Source organism: Pieris rapae, chromosome 3, assembly GCF_905147795.1.
Source record: "Pieris rapae chromosome 3, ilPieRapa1.1, whole genome shotgun sequence".
Lineage (NCBI taxonomy): Eukaryota > Metazoa > Arthropoda > Insecta > Lepidoptera > Pieridae > Pieris > Pieris rapae.
The window spans coordinates 10,826,493-10,846,866 of NC_059511.1; the positions used below are offsets into that span (position 1 = coordinate 10,826,493).

General features: G+C 33.4%; 1 protein-coding gene across 1 annotated transcript in view; it reads right to left on the reverse strand.

The window, feature by feature from the left end:
- LOC110998303 (early growth response protein 3) overlaps positions 1 to 13,405 on the reverse strand; it is a 39,848-nt gene extending 26,443 nt beyond the window's left edge. Inside the window, exon 1 of the mRNA XM_022266858.2 lies at positions 13,004 to 13,405. Within this exon, the coding sequence (XP_022122550.2) occupies positions 13,004 to 13,274 (271 nt within the window). The 5' untranslated portion in view covers positions 13,275 to 13,405. The remainder of the gene's footprint in view (positions 1 to 13,003) is intronic.
- Positions 13,406 to 20,374: the final 6,969 nt, after the last annotated feature.

The following is a 20,374-nucleotide window of genomic DNA, read 5'->3' on the forward strand; positions in this document are numbered from 1 at the left end:
TTTCTACTACAGTATTTTTTATTTTCCGGTAACTTCTGAGATTTTTTGTCACAACCATATTTGTCATAAATAATTACTTATAAACATTTTAAATTAATATTAAGTTTGAGGAATACTTACGTCATTATGCAGAAACATTTAGCAATTTATAAAAAAAAAAACAAATAAATAAATGTCTTTTATCTTCTCTGTCTTCGTAGAATTCTGACATTTCATAAGTGTTGTTATTAATAAAGTTCTCCACCGGAAAAGGGCCCAGTTTGACCCCTTTAAGGGGAAAAAAATACGTATTTTTTAAAATTGAAATTTAATGTCCTCGGCCAAAAAGGTGGGTAGTGTAACCTCTGACATTTTAAAATGATATCATAATTCTACGGAATTAAAAATCAGAGTATAAAATACCATAAGAAATATCAGTTATAACAATTCATTCATACAGCTTTGGTTACATTAGACGCGTGCGCAGACGCCACTAATTAGATGAACGAGCGGTCACAGGGTCCTGACCGCAATTGCACCGAGCACCATAAATAACATATGGGACGACTCATTCCATATCTCGGTCAGTTTATGGTTATTCGTCACACTTATAAACAAATTCTATGAATTGTTATTATTATTAATATTTAAACCCACGTTGCATAGAGATCTAGATAGAGGTCGGATTAATACCTGCGGCTGAGTTTCATCATCAGACGTCGGGGCAAAATAAAAAATTACACCTGTATCATGTTGACGTCCGTCGTTCCAGAAGTGAGTGTTTTTAAAGGCAGCTTTTGAGTACTAGTAAACATGTGTATTTTCTTCATATATGAGTCGGAAAAACAAAATTAATTCATCCGTAGTGTTATTTAAAAGTACCAAAAAATATTTATTTCGTTTTTATAAAGCTAAAATTAAGTATTGATTGAGTTTATTTATAAACAATGGTACATTTGATATGCTTTAAAAAATTTCGAAACCTTAATCAATCTATAATGCCCCCATAGCTTTTATATTTTTGTTCAATAAAATTTGGATAATCCTATACTAACAAAAATAATTATTTCGGGATTTAATTTTGAGATTAAATCGTCGTTAAACGTTGTTTTTTGCGATCTTGTGATTTTGATTAAAAAATGTTTCACTTTTATCCATTCCCATATACCATACAAGTTTGATTTGACAACGACTAGGAGCCAGAACGTTCAAGGAAGCCTTTTTGAACAAGTGTTTTGATCCCTTCAGAAATTGCGACAGGAGAGTGACATTCTTCAATCTTACGAGTAATTTACTAAATGTAGTAGCGATCTTTACAGACCAATAAAACTGTTTTAAGCACAGCTTAGCCATTGGACATTTAGGATTAGACCTGAATTAAAGTAACAGAATTACTGTAAACGTACTTATACTATGCTTTTTTCGTACAATTTTGATTAATTCCATAGCGGAAGGACTCATGACAATTTCATTGGTATGATCTTAAATTATGATTTTTATTTTTGTTTTTGTAATTTAAAAAGTTTTAATAATGATTTATTACACTATGTAGATAAAGATTCGAAATAATTTTATTGTGCATTCATTACTTTATTTATCATAGTAGATTAGTGTTGAGATTTTCATTCCTGAGGAAGGTTCGATACCCGGCTGTGCACCAATGGACTCTCTATGTCCGCATTTAACATTCGTTCGAACGATGAAAAAACCATCGTGACGGAACCGGCCAGATAGAACCAGAAAATCGACGGCGTGTGTTAGGCACTGGGGCTGATCACCTAATTTATTTTATTTATATGATATATACCATAACATTATGAACGCAGTGCCACAAGCACTAAACTACGTTTAATAGTTTTAGTAATAAATAGAGGCGATAGATTAATATATGCAGCATTCAAAAACTAAACTCTCATAATGTCAAGAAAACTCATCATATTGACATATACAAAGACGTGAAGTTCCAGTTGCTAACTCAGGAATATATAAATTAAAAAACCGATACGTATAGTCCAAGTCTCCAATTAACGTATCCGTTTTTTTCTATTAGACTGTATATTACATTAGCGATGATTCAAAGAGGACACGCGACACTTAATTAGTTAATGAACACTCGTGCGACCTCTTTGTCTGATCGGTACTAAAATTAATGCTTCATTCACGACAATATTTGAAGTGAATTTTAAATATACAAATTGATTACAAATGGTTGTTACATTATATGCATTTCTCGTTTTAAACATATTCAATGTAATGTTTTTAAAAAGTATATTTTAAATTGTGTTATTATTGTCTTGTGAATGAGTTATACTTAGACAAAAATCTCTGATTTAAAATGAGTAAAAGCCCCTCTTTTACAGACCCGATTACAATAATGAGATTTGGTCCGCATATTTTTTATTTAATCACATCAACTACCTTAACACTAATACAATAGAACGAAACAATAATACCCATACCGATTAACCTACAGTTAAAAAACATTAACGTAATATTTGTATCCATATATTTATTTTTTTAATGTTTACTAATTGATGGTACCTAGATCTTATAACTAATAATATAGCAAGTGACTAGTGAACAAAACCTGTATTCGAACATATTATATGACAATATCGAAGTTTTAATGAAAAATGCTAGGCTGGATCTCAATATTACAGAGTACAAAGGCAGATAGTTTATTAATAGATGTGTAAAAACCAGGTACCTACTACTAAAAAAACGATTAATAAGTATTGTGTGAAAATTACATTTAAGAATATTTCTTCCTAGTAGTCCTCCAGTAAGTAGGTACATGTGTTTAATTCTCAATTATAGGTGAGGTAAGATATGCGAAAGTAATATTATTTAAACATTTAAATGATACATAAAATTTAGTGAACTAGTCTGAAAAATATCTTAAATAATCTTCAGCCACTTACAGTGAAGTATTTATTTAATTTGTCGTCTAAATTTAATAGCTTCGTATCTGGAAGTGGGCCAAATCTCATTTCACCAGGTTTTGTGCAATCGTCCTATTTTTTAAACTAAAACTGTCCCAATGCTCCACGGAATCCAGTTCGCGTCGAATTAATTGTCATCACCTGTTGCGAAATGTACTGGGATAATGATCTACATTGTCTCAAATAACTCTTAATCGCTAAGATCTATTATAAAATTAATTGCTTAGGAGTAGAGTAGAAATAAAAAAAATACAAAAATCAGTGGCGGTAGAACCTCCTTAGTTCTCGACCTCAGATTTCTGAGTCTGTTTCATGATCATTTGTTATTCTCATAGGTCTCCTTCACCATAGGTCATGACACCCGTCATCGACTTTTAAGGGTCTAAGGATGGTGAAAGAAGGTTTCCTCACGATGTTTTCCTTCAGGGAATGTTAAATGCGCACAATAAAGTGCACAAACACAGCCGAGAATCCTAGAAATACAACGTTATTCAATTAAAATAACGATTCATTTATTGTGTGAAATCAATTAAGTTTCAGGAGAAAATTATAATTACGGTTTATTCGCTAATCCTTTAACAAATGGCATATGTAGCGGAGTATGATGTAAAACTAAAATTTGGTATATTTAAAAAGTGATTATCTCTAAAAAAGTTGGACAGCAGAATAAAACGCATTAGCAGGATGTGAATGGAGAAACCAAGGCATGGATGAAGAGATATTTATAAAAGGCTAGAGGAGACCTTTACCCATGAAGGAGTTCCGATTAATGGTTCCCAGTAATGGTAGTGGTGGTGAAAGTTAGGATATTAGGATAACAAGAAGAACAAAAATGTATATTCAACATTTGTAAAGATTGGAAATAACTGGGAATAATTATTATTTTTATAAATTTATTAAAAAAACTAACTAATAATTTTTATATTTACCTGGATATGTATATTTAGGATGGTCACAAAGACGGTAGCCGTTTAGCAAAAGTCACGTAAACTTAAGAATGTTCCGTTGATACATATCGCAACTTACAGTCGTTATATAAAGCTCTGGTAAAAAATCATTGCCCACGAGAATTTCAATATAAATTAAAAACAAATTGCTATTTAAAATAAGAAGTTCTATAGGTTAAATTAATATCAATCCCCGTGCATATTTTACACTCATTATTTTGCGCAACGAAATGTAAAAAAATTAAGTCTAAGTATAGTTTGTATGTAGGAATTCTTATGCTTTATATATTTTATATAAAAGATGGTTGGAATTAAACAGTGAGTTATTAAATATAATTGCTATTAAATTGCTAATAAACCCGTAAAATTGTAAAAAAATAAAGTATACCTAAATAAAAAGAAACTTAAAATCTTTTTATAATGTGTTTCTCTAATCATATAGATAATATGACAGAAAAAGCATATAAACAACTTGGCTTCGTCAAACGTGTATGCAAATCTTTCAATAACATAAATTGTATAAAATGTCTATACTTTGCTTTTGTTAGGAGTACACTAGAATATGCAAGCACTGTTTGGTCCCCCAGTTACAAGAAATACATTGAAGCAATAGAAAACATTCAAAAAAAGTTCCTTAAGTTTTTAAGTTTTAAGGATTTCCAAAAGTTTAGTAGCTACTTGGATTCCTGCAAGTACTTTGGTATTGAATCCCTTGAATGTAGACGTAAACAATGCGACCTTATATTTTTACATGCTATTTGCAATGGTTTTATTGACTGCCCTGACTTGTTATCGCTTTTACTATTTAAGACCCCTTCATCACCCAATACAAGGCAAATCCAATTATTCGAGATTCCTCGTTCTAAGACCAACTATTTACGAAACTCGGTTATGTATCGCATACCTACAGATTACAACATAAATTACCAGCAAATCGATATATTTAATGTAACTAAAAAATTCTTAAAAAAATATTTTAAAAAATTCAGGTAACTTTTACCAATAATGGCTTTGTTTGTTGTTTCATGTTGAATATATGTTTTGATTTACCATCTCGATTCTGTGCTTTGTAAAACTGTTATGTTATGTTTCTGTTTATATGTGTATTCCGTTTTGGCTTTTGTGTGTAATGTAATTGTTTGGTTATTGTTTAATGTATTAGCTGTAGGAATACTTAAATAAATAAAATAAAATAAAATAAAATAAAATAAAATAATTTTATGTATACACGTTGTATTAGAACTCAAAAATACATAAATATAATAAATATTATTAAGACAAAGCAATAAATATGTGCATTTCTCTGTGTCTGTACCTGATTTAGAACTAAACGTTATTCCGTTGGCTTCCGGTCCAGAGATAAGCAGATTGCAGATGTGAATACTTTATGTACGATTTGCAAAACTTCGTACGTTACTTGAATAAAATGCGTGACTCACTTGTGCTTAAGTTTAATGTTTTGTCCAAAAAGAATTTAAAAACGATTGCAAAGGCGGTTAAGGATGTCGTTTTGTAAAACGTAGCGATTTAAAACTTTTTGTTGTGATTTTTCGCCTGATTCATCTTCATCTGCTATCCGAACATAGCTCGAAACAATCAATGTTACGCTAAGATATTAAACAAAAAAAACATAGTGACAAGAAAAATAACGCTAAATTGAATATTAAAAATAATTAATCAGTTTAAATGTTTTAGTCATATTACATTTGACACTATGACAATTGACTTCCACAATTACAGATGAAACTCATTTCATCTGTATGACATTCCTCAGAATGACATGTCCTACATAATTTTGACACAATGTGTATAATTGTTAAGTTGTCATTGTGCAGACTAAAATTACGAATGATTTATTACATTTTCTACGGGAGTAAATTATTATCTGCAATTGTTGTGAGATTATATCTGTATGTGAATTTAATATGTAACATAATGTCGGTTAGAAGCATTAAATATCAGTTTATTAAATTGTAAAATATGGTGAAAGCTATAGCAAGTAACACTCATAATTCCAAGAGGAACACAAAGTTTTTCACTTCTGTCAAACCATTATGTTCTTTATGAAGTAGACAGTGTTCGTTAGTAAATTGTTTCTTAAAAGCGTATATTTATTAACGTTGCATTATTTTTACTTTAGCTTAGCCCTACCTTGTAATCAGCCCACTAACTAAAAATAAATAGAAACCAGTTACGCCTTTTTATGATTTCAGTCTATGTTTGTTTCCCAAATAAAAAAAAAAAAGAGCGACTAGAAGAAGTTGTTGGACAGGAGATTTAAAACCGAAAACTGACGCAATTGATATTTATCAATTAAAAAAAAAAAAACGAAATAAACATGTTCACTAACCCTTCTATCTCCGCTTATTCGCTCAGCTTAAGATTCATCTATCCGCTGTAAGTGATACTCGAGTGATCGTAATTGCATTTGTATCGAGTAAGACAATAAGCCAGAGATTGTATCAGGACATGCGTTTAAGTAATTGCGGGAACTGCTATTGTTAACCGTTCGACGCAAATTGGGCATTAGCAATAATTTATCGAGTTTTAAATTAACTTGCTTTGGTCATTTCGACATTCACAGTGGCTTTCAAACTGTTTTCATGTTATTCGAGTAACATGTACTTTGGCATAGTTTGTTTAGTTTCATCGAACAAGCGGTATTTTTAATGCCGTGACTGGGGTTTGTTAAGGAATTTTAGTTGAGATTTAATCGCGAATTAATTAAAGGTCTTAAATTAAAGAACTTCAATATTAATAGACGCGAATCATATGATACTGTGAACTGTATACGTTTTTATTTGGACAGGGGCTGTTGGCTTATATGACTTAATTAAAAAATCTATCTTGTCTTTCTTGGATGGAGTTAGTAAATTGTATTTAGAATAGATAAGTGGTTGGCATGAGGCCGAAACATGACTACGTTTCTTTCTGACTATATTTTAAAGCAAGATTAAAACCTTCTCTGTTTAGGCAATGACTATCAGTGACTCAAAGTTACGGGAATATTAAAGAAGATCTACGAATAACGATCTATTGTACGAGCCAAAGCTTTATTTTCTCACTGAGGTTTTCTTAGTTTTATACACCCAAGATTTCGTAAATCATTGGAGTTACGGCCCAAGAGTATATACCAGACGCGGGCAATTTCATTAGCATTTTATTTCATTATTTTAATAACATTTATTTATAAAGAATTAGTTATTTTTTTGTAATAATATGTAGAAACTGAAACCGAACGTCTACTTTCTTCTTTTTATAGTAAGTAACAGAAAAACTTTATTTAGAATCATGAGATGTTTGTCAATATATTTTAAGAGGTTTGGGATCTTGTGTGAGTGGACAAGACGAATGTCAATGATTGCTAATGATAACTATTGTTCTGTGTCATTGGGCGCAGGTGCGGTCGTAATCTCCATAAACAATGCTTCTACTATACAGACCGACAATCTCAAGGAATATTTTCATGCTTGAAAAAACGCAAATTGAATTTAAATTCGTCAGCACTGAGGTCGCGCGTGTAAACCTGGCTGTGCATGTATGTATGTATGTATGTATGTAGGCACTCAGTTTCCGCAATTCCGTGAAAAAGGAAAGAAAGCTGTGTTGGGATTGTGAGGTCAATTTCAGAGTTTGACATACCAAACATACGAGAGTTACACTCAGCGTTGAATCTAGTTTTTAATAGAACAATCAAATGGGCAGAAGGCTCACCTAATGTTGAGTGATAAAGTGCGACGCTCATGGACACTCAATGCCAGAGGGGACGCAAGTGAGTAGCCGGCCTTTTAAAAATCCTTTAAAAAAGGACTAAGTCGAATTGGTTCCGAAATACTTTAGTGGGCATTTGGTTCCTTAGAGGTGGTGCGCGGCAGACTGCCTTATAAACTCTCAGTTGTTTCCCTTAGATCCAAATGACGCTATCAAACGTCATTTATTCTGACTTGCATGCAAAAGCAAAATGACCATAGTAATGCAATCTGTCAAGACTATTCCAAAAAATACATAAATAAAACCATCACAGATGTAACGGTTAAAAATGTACCATTCCAATTTCAAAAGAAACAATTGACAGTCAACTGTCACGCACAGTAGTTTGGTACGAGTCAATTTGTCGGAACTTCAAACGCACGTAGCGGCTTGTCAAAAGCGCTATCGGACATCTTGGTCTAGGTGTAATGGTCTGTGCCTTCTCAAGTGACGTGTAGGTTGTTATTTTGACGCGGTTACGTGACACATTGCTGCCCTTCTTTGGGTGCCTGTGATTGACGATATGTTAGTCACCAGATTTACACACTCCCTTTGACCTGCGGTTAGATGTAAGAGAATTTAAAGCGGCTCATTTGATGGTTTTTCACACGATTATAAGCAAGTGGTTTCCGCTTTTTAATATATCTTTTAACATTTATAAACGCAGCTAAAACAGAAATGGCAAAGGTGGGGTATTAAGGAAGATGCATAGCTTTAGACTTTAAAGACAATTATATGGAAAGGACCAACAGAAAGAAGGAGAAGGCGCCCTAAAAGAAGGGATAGATGATATAGAAACATTAGCAAATAGAGATACAAATCCATGGATAGAGGATGTGGAAAAAGCTGGTGGGGTCTTTTACCCATGAAGGGGTTTCGATCATTGGTATTGAAGCCTGAAGGAAGTTAGGATATCAAGAAGATATAAGAAAAAGAACTTCATCATTTGTAAAGACAAATATACGGGCTTTATTCATATAACGCAAGTATAATGCGTAAATGAACTATTTTTAAGGGTTATACAATCTTTAACTAAGCATCAAACCACAAGTTAAAGTAACCTGATATCGTTTTTAAGCGAGTTTAATAAGGATAATCATATGATCAATCAGCCATTTCTTGTAGTTCTTACTTTCCGTATCGGTTTTTTCGTATTAATCAAACTATGTAAAATTTTATACTTACAGATAGCTCATTTTTTTATGTAGCTAGAGGGAAACGGGCGGGAGGCTTATTAGAATTAGTGCGCTCTTTCCTTGAAGGACCCTAAGTCGAATTGGTTCAAATATACTTCAGGACAGCCGATGCTGCGCGCCAAAAACTGTTTAAATAAACGCTCAGTTATGGAACGACGGATGTCGACGTGATTCGGATGGTATTTTTTAAAAGGTAGGGTGGTATTTGCCTTTCTATAACTTTGTATGAACAAGAATGAGAGAAAGACAATGCGATATTCTTCACAAACAAAAAGTCGTGCGTTTTTAAATAATTCACTAATGACTCGACCTAAATTGAAATTTCACTAGCATTTCTTTAAAAATCGTTTTCATTTTTAGTACGTACAACAAGGCGAAGATGAAAGTGTAATATTTATGTTCACCATAATTGTCATGTATTTGTCTTGCTTGACTTTTACATTAGACTTGCTTCTTAGATATGCTGACTGATATATGGAGTGAAATAAATAAATATGAAATACCAATTTGCTGATGTTGAAAAAACGTCTTATTCGTTTCAAAACACAGACGTAATGTAAAATCAATAAATGAAATTTAAATGTGAAATATAAATAAAAATATAACTGAAATTACTTTATGAATTGAAGAGTTTCTTTTCAGAGGAAAGTATTAATTTTTATAGAAAATGTTACAGTATAAAGCATTCTAATTCCATATTTATAAAGTTAATTATCGTCTTGACATGCCGACAGACTAGATGTCACGGCGATTGTAAGATAGCGTTTTATTTTTAAAATAAAAAGTTAATCGAATATGACATTTTATTTTTATATTTTGTTGCGATCAATACGCAAATACAACATGAATAAAATAAATACTCTAACGAAAATAATTATATTTTTATACTTTGTTAGTAATTAGTCAAGTCAAGGTCAAAGTTTATCAGCTAAAAGATATGAGATCTACTAGATCTCATCAGACCATTTCCATCTTTTTACTTTCTTTTTTATACGGGATAGAGGGTCAAACGAGCGGGACGAGACAGTCAAAAAAGGGATCTTCATCACCCATTTTAGTGGGTGCTGGTTTTGCCAGCTTTGAGAGAGTAATGCTCTTTCTTAAACAAATGCAGTTCGTCGTTTCCTAGGAAAGACCGAGAGTCACTTCTGAACTACACTTCAGAACACTCTCCATAGTACCCATAGTTACGCAATGTTTGCGTAGGGAGAATCCAGCCAATCAGTTAATACATTGGAGATTGACAGTTCGACAATCCCTTTACCCTATGCCTTTGACTTTGGTCAAGAGGAAAAAGCTGGTATTTGGGAGCATCAGCCCAGGGATACAGCATTAGATGTACCTAAGTAAAATACTACTTACCCAAAACACCTAGCTTTTTGAAGCCAGTTTGGCTTTCCTACTTCCTACTTCCTCTCCCTTTCTTTTCACAGCTTCGGCCAGATAGCCCAGAAGAGTCAGGTATTTGTCTCTCTATGTTAATCTTGAACAGACTTAAGCACATATGCGATTTCTTCCCGTTTAAATGTTTAAACATTCCTTTCGTGCACCGCGGGAGATTTCTTAAGCGTTTATAGATGCAAGCAAATAAAGTAGTCGGGGCAGACATCTCAGCGTGTTACCCCTGAGGTCATAGGTTCGATCCTCGGCTGTGCACGGAAGGACTTTCTATATTTGTGCTATCTAACACTTGTTTTCGGAAATACTTAAGTATATGTATACTACTTGACTGTTTAACTGTAGACACTATAACAAATTTTGATATTGATTCTGTGTATTTATTAAAGTCTACGTACCTCTTATGTCTATTAATAGGAAGAAAATACTTCGTGAATGTTATTTGAATACAGGGCAAAATAACGTTGTGTATATACTAAAATTCGACGGTTAAATCTAAATATTAAAAAACAATATCATCAATTCAAATAGTTTAGACTTCGAAAAAGGCTTAAATTATGTCTAGACTACAATCGATCATACCATATATAGTTCACAAAATCTTTAAAAGAATAGGCGAGGTTTGAACGAAATGAATAGAATCTCTACGAATTTATCTACCAATCAGATACATTCGTTTTCTCCTGAATGAAAGAGAAAATGTTTTATAGCTTTTTCATATGAACCAATCATATTGTAGGTGTTTGAAGGCTCCGCCTATTTTCATAGTCTATCTCGATTTGGGTATGCATAGAGAAAAATATTTTATAAGCTAGTTAGATTCTAGAATCTATGATACACAAGATTGGAAGCGGCGATTTACTATTTTTTACCGTACCACCCAAATGATGACAGATGACTTTGACAATATGTCAACTTGACGATTAAAAACTTTATTTTTTCAATAGATCGTAAAAGCTAAAGTAGTATTTAGTTCGCATCGTTTTGGTCTAAATACCTTCAGATACAGAACTGTCATATAGTATAGTCATATTTTCCGATAATGATAATTTTTTATAAGATTTAAAGAATACGTGAAGTTCAATTGCAATAATCAGATATTATGTTGTTAGAAGAGTATTGTTTATTAGCATCTTTTGTCTAGATTACAGTATTGATGTGTCAGTCCTGTCGGCTAATATCATTTTGCAAACACAGATTAGTTCATCCGGTATTCATATCAAACGCTGATCCGAAATAGTTGTGTCGCGTGTACTTTAATTACATGATAAGTATTTCAATTATTTAGATGTTCATCATAACATTTAATAATAATTGCCTTGCTGTAAAATACCTTTCCTTGTAGATTGAAATGTGTAGTATTATATAAACTAATAACTAATCGGTTATCCCAGGACATCAGCCTCTTCTTAAGGCTTTCACTCCTCTGGGTTTCTAGCTGTACGTAGCCTCAGAGGGCGTAAAGTACACAATTGAATTTCAATAAAAAACATTTTTCTTGATAAAATGCTGTGTCCCACCTTAATTGGCCTAAAGCGATCTTTGGATATTTAAATTAGATAGATTCTTATATAGAGTTCCGAGTTTTTTTTATATAGAACAGGGGGCAAACGGACAGGAGGCTGTGTGTAATACCGCCGCCCATAGACAATCTCAATGCCAGAGGGCTTGCGAGTGCGTAGCCGGCATTTTATTGACTTCACAATCCGAGAATATGGCGCTAATACATACTTAGAATTGGCGAATGAATTAAAAGTTCTTGGGCAATAATTGAAGATACAAATACTTTTAATCTGTAAATTTCTGTAATATGAAGACAGTTGAAACACATAAACAATAAAGATTTATATGTATATAAAGTTTCATTTTAAATGTATGCTATTTAGAAAAAAAAAATGGTTTCACCATAAGCCCTAGCTCGTTGTTTGATTGATTGTTTCTGATTGATTAAATCGACCGAAGCACCCCAAATGTAACATTTACAAAACATACTTTTAAACCAATAAAACAATTTGATAATATACGTTGCAAAATAATCCTAACCGAACGTTAGAATTAATTTTTAAAGTTATCTTTATGAGTAATTGTGTGTATAATATGTATTGTGCAATAAATATATTCGAAATTATTATTTATCAGAAATGTATATAGTAGTTATACTTTATTACTCTATAATTTTAGGTTATTTTAACAATGCACAAAAAGTGCGTAGGCGAGAAACCTGTTGCATGGTATAATCTATGGTACGATCTGCGTTGCCATATGTATTAATTCATAAAACAAGTCTATGGGCCATTCATATTTAAATGCCATAATATTGTTAATTTATGGCTCTTTCACTGTCTATTAATATCGATATTCGGTTTAAAACTTTTTTAGTTTTAGACTAAGTCAACAATATTCCAAAATCACGATGCAAATATTCAACGAAAATATATTTTAATTTGCTCAAATGTCTGTTAATTACTAATTCCCAGTATAGACAAGATATTTCAAACAATGTTTGTAGCTTGACATGTGTTTTACTTTTTGGCGGGAAACTAAACCATTTCCCAAATGTCTTAGAACCGATTTCAAAATTAAATTTATATATCTATATAAAAGTTTACGGTTGACCTCTGTAATTATTACAAATTTCCGGCTAAATCAGTGCCGTGAAGCAAGTACATATACCGTCCACGTGCTTAACTACAGGAGGATCAAGAGCAGAGAATCTGTTGATATTTGAAGTGATCCACCATCTTAGAATGATTTGTATGAAGCAGCATAATCGTCTGTAACGAGTTCTCACCGTGTGTAGTCGGCGTAAAATAAAGCGCGAAGAAATCGTCGACCGACGTCGTGGCCGGCGAGTGGTAGGGCTGTGGCTGCGCGAGCGGTGGCGGCGGGCCGGCGTAAGGCACCGCGTAGGGCCCGTGCGACGGGCCGGCCTCCAGCAACTGCATCTGTGAGATGTCCACGAACTCGTCGTCCTCCTGGCGCGCGCTCTCGTCCTCCGCGCGCCGCATCGCTGTCGCACAGAGCATCGCACGCGCGCATCCCCGTAAACCAAACGCCACCATATACACTTAACTACGCGATCACAGAACATGAACACATTCGCACCTCGTGCCGCGCGCACCTCGCAAGGAACTGAGCGACGCGAACGGGCGGCCGCCCCCGTCACTCTCGTCTTATCAATGGACGGCAGCCTCCCGCGGTCGTTCATTCACGACGGCCGCGTTAATGGCGCGCGAGGCCCTCGCTTCGCCCACGTGCGCGGGAAAATGGCGCGTCCTCCGAAAAGCGCGGGACGCCCGATGCTTAGGAGTCGGCGGCGTGGGCCCGGAGGCTCGCCGAGCTCGTCATTTACCACTTTCTCCGCTGACTCACTCTGCTCCGCGCTAGACCGTTTTGGTCGTTCCGCAATTAGCCACGCGCCCGTGACGTCACGGCTCGTGCCCGGATACCTGACCGGTTACGTCAGATCGCTTTGGATAAAAATAAGATTGATCATATTCAAAACTACGTAACGGCTATGCAGTATATCGTAATGCTATTTTTATAATGTCATATTGACGTATGTGTTTACGTAGGCGACGACTCATCAATTAATTCTGTACCGGCTTATTTCCATTTCGAATGAATAAATGTTATTTTGGCTATCTGTTCGGGAAACATCTACAAGAAATTCTGTAAAGAAAAGCTCAAAGAGCATTTTATGTTATCGTGCAATTCAAGAATTTCCAAAGAAATTAATTAGAGATTTTAAGTTGTACTAACAAATATATTATTTTTCCCACGTATTTTTTGACGTAACTTCGATAAAAGAGCCGAAATAAGGAAAGGTCGCGTGACTCCAATGCCGTAACTATGGCAACAACCTGTTGGTCTCCGAACCTTGTAAATGCCAAAGTGCGAGAGAGTAGGCGCCGACGAAAATTGAAACATTTGTAGATTGCCGATGTGATGTGCAACTTGTGACTACGATCTTTCTAACGACGACCACACCCACTAATAAGTACGTGATTTTACATTTCTAAGAAAATTTTATTGATTGAACTGGTGCTTCATGTCAGTTCAATATTATAAAGAGGATTTGTATGTACGTTTGTAATGTTTTCACACAAAAACTACTGGATCGATTTGAAAAATTGGCTGGCATAGGCTATATTACGAGTACATTTAAAAAAATAGGAATCCCTAACAAAAATTAAAATAATATACATAAGGTGTGAAAAAAATATTAAAAAAAACTAAGTAAAATAAAACTTAAAGGATAACAAATATATATCTATAGTCCGAGATAGTATTACTACTGTTAAATGTTGTTTTTTTTCTATGTGAGTGTATTAATCTCTTTGTATTAAACGGTTATTATTTTGTTGTTACATAAATAACGGTATTGCAAAAAAAGATAAGTATTCATACGTTTTAGCATCACAAACATGTTGACGTAATACTTTGATTGGTTCAATATTTGACAATGTCACACCTACATGTGATTGATTAAAATTAATATGCCCACTCAGCAATCGAACAGCTTTGGCTACAAAGTTTACGCGTCAATATTGTGAAAATCGTGGAAATGGCTTTACCGCCTACGCACATCCGGTCCGGCGCCTACGAGTTCTACAGGGTGCTACATAATTAATGCATAATACAAGGCCTCAATCACGTACTCTTATTAAGCGATTCTTTAGGTTAAGGCTACTAATTCGGCCAGTAATTAAAAAATAATAATTTAAAGTCTTTAGCATATTCTAAAAAAATATAGTAATAAATAGTATTTTCAGCCTTGAGAAAACTTGTTTACTTAAAATAATATTTTTTTTTTCTACAACAGTAACTGGTAATATGCTTTTGAAGAAAATTTTGAATAAAACAGTATAATAAGAAAATTTTATTAAAGGACATGTGACTCAGAGTTAATTGTTAACCGCTTGTAACCATTAGGATGACCTTAAGGATGTATTAATTCACAGAATGGCAGCATTATAGGATTAAGACTCAAAATAGTAGGTGCAAGACGGTATTTTACTAAGCAATCTATGCTAACATTCTAGGACTATATAAAGTCCTGTTCCTGAATCGATATCCATTCGTTACTCTTGAAGTAAAAGCCTCAGATTCATTGCAGTGTGATGGGACCATCTATCGCTGCTTTTACAAATACTTTTTATACATAACGAGACAGAGGTGTGGCTAGAAGACCACTAGATGTAAGGTGAGCTGTGGCCTCATGGGCATGTCTGTGGAGGAGATGCCTATTTAGCTGCTTCTTGAATGAACCCAAATCATACTGCGTAGAGAAAGGAGTGTGATAGACGTGGGCAAAAAGTTCAACTACTTTGTTTATTTATTTATTACCTTTACGACATCATACATAGTACTAAATCTACTGATTATTTTACAAAATCTTTCATCTAAAGTGAACAATTGAAGTAAACATAAGTTTAACAAATTCAAAACTTTAATTAAAACATATATAAAATAAGATAAAATATAATTACCGGAAATGTTTCGGGAAAGCTCGTAATCAAAACGTTAGCAAAACAGCGAATTAGGTTCGAGAAAGGTAACAATGCAAACGAGAGGTGCCTGTACTCCTAGGTTGGTTTTGGCAGAAGAAACTTGGAAAATATTTCTGATTTTAGACCTAGGGCACGAGTATTGCTCTTTTATAAAAACTTTTATTCGTCATTCCTTATAAAGCTGTTTTTATAAGGAATGACAAATCAAATCGTGCATTGTGGTACCTGGGCCTGTCAACAACGAAAGGTTTTTTTTTAATATTTTACTCTACTCCATCGTGTCCACTTAATACATATCTCACAATTTCTTTTTTCAATCTTTTAACAAAAAATACATTTCACTGCTACTATTTGTGAAACAGTGTAGTGTTTCTTAGTAGTTGTAGGCGTCCTTATGAATTATTAGCTATTTAGTTTAAAAATCATTTTGTACAATAATATTAACGAAACATTTCATAAAGAAAACAATGTTGAAATTGTAAAAGTTTAATTCGCAAATTGTGTTTCCTTCGAAATTAATTGAAGTATTGTAGAATCGATGAATGTCAAATTACAAAGTTGTTTAATAATGGAATTACTTTTGTAACTTTGGTAGTGTATGAAAATGATTTCAGAATCGGTTGAATTACGTTAAGTTAAATAAAAATAGCTTTTTGTTTGAAATCAATAACTCTATCTCAAGACGAAATTTAACCTTATTATAAGCAATTTCCTAGCAATTTGGTTTCATATTGGTTTGTGAAAATGTCTATTTTAAATCACAATTTTTGTAAATATGAACTTGTTTCGCTTAAAAATTAATAACTTGAAAAGTTTCACATATATACTGAAAAATGCTAAATCCGTCTAATTGCGTGCTTATATTATGTAGAAAATAGACATAAGAAATATTTACTTTAAAATGGTTACTAGCTTTACGTATAATAGCGTAATTTTACGAGCATCTCTCTCCGAGCAGCTTCTCAGAGGATCTAGGTACAAAACAGATTGGTTACGTTAATACTAACCACGGTGTTTTTCTAACGTAACATTTCATGATTATATAGGTATTATTTTATAAATAAAAAAAGGTTAGGCTTGTACCGGAGTACCGGCTTATTTGAAAACACCATATAACGAATCATTAAACAATATCCTTAGCATGTTCAACAAAAAAAAACCTTTTTTACAAAGTAAGTTTTGCGTCAACATCAGACCTAAATTTATATTTGAAGTTTGCCACTAACTGGCGCTCCAAAACTACATTTTCGATAAAATTAACATACAAATTAGGCCTGGTTAAATAATGCCGATAAACATTGAGGGGGCGACTAGTAATACTCTATAAGGAACGGAGGCACTGGCGTCACCGACCAAATTAAAATTATGATTAGACAAAGAACTTGACCGTGTACTTTTAAGGACATATCGAAACATTGACCACTTTTGAAGGCAAATTAAGCAGTAATAAATTGTTTGATTGATTTATATTACTCATATGACCGTATTTTAGATGTTAACTAGACACTAAAATTAACGTATTTTACAAAACGAAATGTATAATCCGTTTATATAGTTATTTTCATAATGGACACAAACACAACACTGCGTCAATATAAATCACATTTTTGATAAACAAGAACGAATATTTACGATTTTGGCAAACTGGCTTCCAAATAGCTGAGTGTTTTCGGTAAGAAGTAGTTCACTGAGGTACAACGTATGTACCTCTACAAGGCTCAAGTACGATCGGCTATGGCTGGATGGAGATATGGCTGCTCTATATATACCAATAATATATCAATAAATTAATCAAATATTTCATAATATATAATAATATAAATATATAACATAATAGTGTCAAAAAATGTATATAATCAACGTTAATCGTTTTCAGTTAAATATAGAATTTATTATCGCGACATCTAAGCTGTAATCTATCGATATTTGTTCAACGAACAAGTATCGCAATACAGCGAAGAAATGATGCCAGTTTTAAAGGTACACTGCCACAGAGATCAAACTTTTTAATTTGTTTAATTTAAAATTTCTTATTAATTTAAATAATTTTAATTTTTACTATATAGGTTAAGAAAATTGTAAATACTGTATATTTTATTTATGTAAAGGTTTTAATAAACAAAGATATTATCTTATATATAAAAATCTCGTGTCGCGGTGTTTGTGGTTAAACTACTCCGAAACGGCTTTCTCGATTCTCATGAAATTTTGTGTGCATATTGGGTAGGTCTGAGAATCGGACAACATCCCCCTGAATGTTAAGGGATTACCCCTATTTTTTTTATATTTTATACCCGTATTATATAAAACCCCTAATTTTCACCCTTCTACGATCAACTCCTATTTTTTATTATAAATGATATACATGGCAAAACGATGTTTGCCAGGTCAGCTAGTATTAATATATAATTTGTCTCCAACGTAATACAACAAAACTTAGGACATGTTTAATAGCCATCATTTTTCATACAATTTAATTGTCGTTGTTTGGCTGTTGCATAGAACAAGAAATACGGTCTAACATACGAAATACAACATAATGTATTCGTTACATGAGTTTGAATTGTCTGAGTAATGTCGTCGTTTAATTATATGTTGCTTTGTAATTAACAATTAGATATTAATAATAATTCTTGTTACAATTTTATTTTCTGTATTAGTTAATGTGTTAGTCTTTTGACTATACGTTTTTTACTGGCACGGGCGTTGGTCGGTATTTATTTTAAGGTAGGTTTTAGGTTGGTGTGGGTCTCAGATTTCGGGGTCCCTGTTCCATAATCATTTATCAATCTAATAGGCAAGGTGATTCTTAAGTCCGAAACACGACTATTCAAGTCTAAGGCAAGCCTATTTAGATCGAATCTGCAGCCACTAGACTAACACTGCACTTGCGTCCACCTATAAATTAAATATCGTGGTGATACAAAGTTCATAGAAGAGAGAAAAAAAGGTGGAAGAAAAAGATAGCGGCGGTAACAAGAAGCGAGTGGAGAAAGAAAGCCATGGACAAAGTCAGTTGGAAAAGTCGGAGGAGGCAAAGGCCTCATCCATCTTACTCGCGGGTACTGAATTTAGCTAAGATATAGGATATATAACAAGATAAATAAAATAATGTTTAAACGTAAAATATTTTTTTGCCGTGATTGGAAATTAAACATGCTTTATCATAATTATTATTTATCATTATTAGTGAGAGAAAGAAGTTACAAAGGTTTATGAAGTAAATCATGCGTGTAAAATATATATGTATTTAAATTTATATGTAATAAATTTCAAGAGTATATGTAGCACGTTGTACTTGATAACTAAATACATATATATATAGATTCTTCTAAGAGGAGGAGACCTAAGAACCTACAGAACCTACCTACTAATTATACGGAGCCCTACGTACTACGTACTATCACCACGATAATTAAGGGCTTAATGCAAGCCTGCATTAAGCCCTTAATTATACGCTACTTTCACAGGAAGCGAGAAACAAATAACATAGTTTTTTTATCAGAAACAACATCTTAAATAGTATTTGCACTTATTTACGATTACTCTTGTGTCCGTCCATATATCGCGCATCTGCTATATCAATTTGGAACATCACAGCATCCATATGAGCCGTGTCAGCAGTTGGTGGATGTTCAAGTGAAACACTAACAGTAGAACAACAAACAGTGCTCTTAGAATCTTATTATTTATAGAACCAAATGCATAAATGTATTTATTTTTGTATTTATAATTTTATTAATCCGTTTTATATTAGATCTTTTGATTTCTTTTATAAGTTGCGTTGCGTAGAGATCTGGGCATATATGCATCTTTTTTCCATTTATCATGAAGAGTGTCGTTCAGTCACACAGTTCACAGGAGTTTTTCTGCCTAATACCTGAGGTTTAACATCGGACGGTAAGGCAGAATAAAAAATCCCTATCACCTGGACGACCGCCGTGCCCCAGTATTTCCCACTACCACTATGCGAAACCAGATGACCACTGAATTATTTTTGAACCAATTCGACTTATGGTCCGTAATGAAATGAGCGTACTAATTATTAAAAGGCCGTCAGCGCGCTAGCGAGCCTTCTGGTAATGGAAGTGTCTATGGGTACATTTAACGTCAGGTGAGGCTTCTGTCTAGACACATAACTGTCTAGATAATTTTTAAAATAAACCCCAAAGCGAAATTAGTCAATTATTGCTAAATAATTGCAAAACTTTTACAAATTTGACGATTATTTAAATGATCCTCATTCTTGCCATTGATTTGCTCCTATGCAAATATTTATAGCTGCCCTGCTTTCCAAAAATGTACATGTTGTACACTCAAAACTTGGCGATTAAAAAGAGTAGCGATCAGTTTCTTGCCAGTTCTTCTTGCCCGCTCTACGCCCTTAGTACAGACTGGTAGTAAATGTACATTTAGAATCAATTTAACAACTTTTCTGTTGACATTCATAAGACGTGTACTTGGTAACCTATATGAATAAAGTTATTTTGAGTTTGAATAATCTTTCGTATAAACACAATCCAAATTAAGCTAAACAATCCGTGTACAACAATTTGCATTCACAACGGAGCGGGAGCAATTTAATGTCAATGCAATTGCAAGGACGGGGTTCGATTCCCGGCACGATAAATTATCCGGCTGTCCGTTCA